This window comes from Microtus oregoni, unplaced genomic scaffold (assembly GCF_018167655.1).
Source record: "Microtus oregoni isolate MIOR12 unplaced genomic scaffold, Mior012 000029F_ref0000214, whole genome shotgun sequence".
NCBI classification, from domain to species: domain Eukaryota; kingdom Metazoa; phylum Chordata; class Mammalia; order Rodentia; family Cricetidae; genus Microtus; species Microtus oregoni.
Window position 1 is genome coordinate 18,542,174 of NW_024543088.1, and position 3,978 is coordinate 18,546,151.

The 3,978-nt window shown below is 48.2% G+C and overlaps 1 protein-coding gene across 1 annotated transcript; it reads right to left on the reverse strand.

The window, feature by feature from the left end:
* Positions 1 to 958: 958 nt before the first annotated feature.
* Vpreb1 (V-set pre-B cell surrogate light chain 1) lies at positions 959 to 1,839 on the reverse strand. Its single transcript, XM_041678189.1, has 3 exons — positions 1,741 to 1,839; positions 1,536 to 1,661; positions 959 to 1,448 (listed from the first exon to the last, which is right to left on the reverse strand). The coding sequence occupies exons 2-3, from the start codon at positions 1,579 to 1,581 to the stop codon at positions 1,084 to 1,086; spliced, it is 411 nt and encodes a 136-aa protein (XP_041534123.1). The 5' UTR covers positions 1,582 to 1,661; positions 1,741 to 1,839; the 3' UTR covers positions 959 to 1,083.
* Positions 1,840 to 3,978: the final 2,139 nt, after the last annotated feature.

Below are 3,978 nucleotides of genomic sequence, written 5' to 3' on the forward strand. Positions count from 1 at the left end.
AGTCTATTTTAAGCTGATAAATATTTGCAAGAATGCTCTGCTTTCTACCTCTCCTCCCTTCACATTGTACTCACTGACGTCACAATTTGAACTTACAATGTGTTCACTAGTATCATAGTTTAATCATAGTTATTTTTAATACATTTTTAATACATTTGTCCTTTGACTTTTACAGAGTGACAATTGACTTACTAACCAGCTACAGTAATAAAAAATTATTTCACAGGGTGATGGTGGCGCATGCCTTTAATCTCAGCACTTGAGAGGCAGAGGCAAGAGGATTTCTGAGTTCCAAGACTAGCTGTCTTGGAACAGGGTACTGAGTAACCCTGTCTCAAAAACATCAATAAAGAAAGAAAATAATTTCTTGTGTATATATATTTTAAATATTGGCTGGCCCCATCACTCCCTTGCACAGAAGGTAGATGTGTCTCTCTCACCCTGGGGACTTTTACTGCTATCTGGAGCCATCTGGGGTTGTCATCACTTACAGTGGGGACATGTGCTGTGCACTGTATTTGGTAGCAGAGAAACTGTTGAACACCCACAATGCACAGGCAGCCCCATGGCGAAGCAGCCTCATCCCAAAGCATCACTAGGTACCAAGGGGGGAACCTGCTGTACCCCAAAGTAGAGGGCCAGTGATGGTGTTCCCTTAGCCCCTTCACTCTGTGACTCTGAAGGCAACAAGAGAGGACCCTGCCCCTGGCAAGGAGGTCCCCCTCCAGAATGTTTCTGTCACCCACTTGCCCCGTGATCATAATGAGCTTGTTGTTCACGGTGCCTGGCCAAGCTGAGAACCACTAGTCAGGTTCCAGGGACTAGCCAGTTCTTACATTGGTTCTGAGATCACAAACCAGTCAAACCAAACTCAGAGAAACAGCTTTAATTCTATAACCCAGCCTCCAATGGGGCCCACAGCAACACTGCAAGACAAGGGAAAGCTGAATGGCTCCATCTCCTTGGCTCTGCGAAGCCCCATGCTCTACCCCTCCTCCCTCTACCAGCCTAGCCGAGCAAAGCAAACTGCACCTAAAGTTCAGGGTCTGAATGTCTCTAGAGGCTGGGATCCCGAATCTAGAACTACTTTTCTCCTTCTCTCTCCCTTTCCATCCACTTCTCCCTTTCCTGGCTCCGGGGCCCCATGGCGCAGTAATATACAGCCTCGTCCTCAGGCTGCAGTTCAGAGATGCTCAGATACCCCAGGTTCCTGGCCACGTCTTTGGAACCGGAGAAGCGAGCCGGTATCTTGTGACCCAGGGGCTTGTCTGAGTGTGAGAAATGTCCCAGCAGGAACCTGGGAGGGTGACCTGGCCTCATCTGGTACCAGTAAATGCTGTAAATGTCGATGCTATAGTTGCTGCTCAGGGCGCAGGTGAGACGAATGGTGGTTCCAAGCGAGGAAGAGGCAGATGGAGGTTGATGCAACACGGGCTGAGAGCCACCACCTGGGAAGACAAAAGCGTGCCCATCACCCGAGCAGAGCAAGGCAAGAGGAGGGGCAAGGAGGCTCTAGGCCCCAGGAGTTCCCTTACCTGTGAGGTGGGCCAGCAGCATGATCAGGACAGAAGTCCAGGCCATGGCTTGTGACCTGCAGCAGTCTGCTTCCCACAGCCACTGCTCCTGGGGCCCTTGCCGGCTGGGAAACACTCTCCTCCCTGCTTTGAGAAGGGGGTCATTGCACCCTGGTTCCTGCTCACCACCCTCCCGAGCTTTCTGGGGCTCTGGAGCGTCACTTACCAGAATGGTGAGACGGCAGCCTTTGTGGCTCTGCCTTGGTCCCGTGGAAGTGTGCTGGGAGGAAGCACCTGCTAGAAGCTCGTGACCAGAACCCAGGAGCTGGCTGGTGGGCTCATCTCCCTGAGGGAGGGTGGCCTCAATTCCCCTTGAGAAGCTGAGCCCCGCAGAAACAGATTTCTTGTTCACGTGTAAATACCTGGTGAACTGGGACGAAAGGATGCTTCCTCAGAGCAGGAAAAGCACCTCTTCACACAGCAAGAAATCGGGGGTCCTAGGAGAGGGGTGATCTGACCCCTTCTAAACTCTGAAGAGCCGTCAACCCAGGTCTTTCCCTCCTAGAACAAAGCCAGGTGAAGAGAATTCAAAAAGGAAGCAACAGAATCATAATCTGATGGACAAAGGGAGGGGCTGCTCTTTAGAATGGAGTCACCCTGACAGGATGTTACAATGACAATTTAAAGACAGACACTTATGCTATGAGACTATTGTCCCCAAAGAATTAAAATTTCCCCAGGAATCCCATTCTGGTAGAGGGGAAAGGCTGAAGACTTGGGGCCAGCCACTGAAGGCCTTGCCTCTCAGGAAGAGATTTCACTCAGTTCTGACAATCTATCAGATCACTGTGTGACATCAATGAGTAGATTATGGGCAAGACCACACCTCGGAATGAAATAAAGAACTAAAAAGGAAAGGGAAGGCCATGATGCTCCTAGGCATAGTGGAGGAGGTTTATAATAGATAAAAGGCAGAGTGTAGCTAGAGACAGGCAGGGACATCTGGGAAAGTCCAGAGTGGACCTGACCAGGTTGAGCTGGGCCATGGGGGGGGGGGGGGGGGGAGAGGGGAGAACCTGGTGCAGCAGCCAGGCGACCAAAGGGGCAGGTGACCAAAGATTCTGGATTATATAGGGAAGAGCCTCTGGGGCAAGGGCAGCCCAGCCCCTGGCCTAGAGAGTTCAGGGTAGAAGGCAGAGGTGTGCCAGCAGGTAGGGACTGAGGAATGCTGGGAAAACCTGGAGGCCAGATTCACTTTGATATGTTAAATAGGCAACTCAGCCATTTTTCCCAAGTTTGAAATTTAACAACCTTGACCATATAGTAATGTAGCTAAGCGTACTTCTTGCTCTCTACTTAAACCGAAGTCTCATTTCAGAACCCCAAGAACTTGTGGGGAGAGTTACTAGACCTCATTAGTTGTTACTCTACCACATGTGAGCACATTGAATAAACCTCTTTTCTCTGCTTTTTAGTAATTCTTATCTCTTTATTTTTATTTATGTCGCGTGCACATGGCCAGCTTGGCAGTCGGTGTCTTTACATGCTGCACTATCATGCAGCCTTAGTTGTCTCTTTCACGGATGTATTGAGGATGGGTGCCCAACCCTAGCTTGTTAGGGCTGTCAGGGCCATGACTTAGTTACAGAGTGAAGGTTTAAAACCAGGAGATCTCTCTCTGTGTGTCTCTCTCTCTCTCTCTCTCTCTCTCTCTCTCTCTCTCTCTCTCTCTGGTTTTTTTAGACAGGGTTTCTCTGTGTAGCCCTGACTGTTCTAGAACTAGCTTTGTAGACCAGGCTGGCCTTGAACTCATAGAAATCCACCTGCCTCTGCCTCCCAAGTGCTGGGATTAAAGGTTATGTGTCACTACACCAGGCTATTAAAAACAATATGCTAATAAAGTCATAAAAACTATTTAAAACTATTTAAACTTCTGTGATCCTAATGCTCTAAAACAAAAATTTATACATCATCTTCCAGATATATTAATAGAAATAATATTGTCTACAAAATTTTAGGTGGTGTTTTGTTTGGGTTGTTTTGTATACCTTGTAACCCAGCCTAGAATGAAACTCAATGTGTAGGTCCTGACTGGCCTCAGCCTCCTGATTACTGACTGAATTCCTGGTACGAGCCACCATCCTTGACTCTCAAAAGTTTCTAACTCTGAAAGAAGCCTGTTGTCTGTAATTTTAAAATTATTTTAATTATTAATAGCATCTGTTTTCATGCCAGTTTTCATAACCATAATGATAATCATCATTATTGCTTTCTCTGGGTGATTTTTGGTGGACACTCCCCTCCCCCAGGATGCAGGGAGAAAAAGGGATATAGTGGAGGCTTTGGGAACCACAACTGCACCAAACCGGACGCAGACAGCTGGGCACCCGGAACTCACTAGCCTCGGAACTTTCAGACACCGAAGTGTCGACATCGGAGAACAAACGAGGGGGACGCCACATGC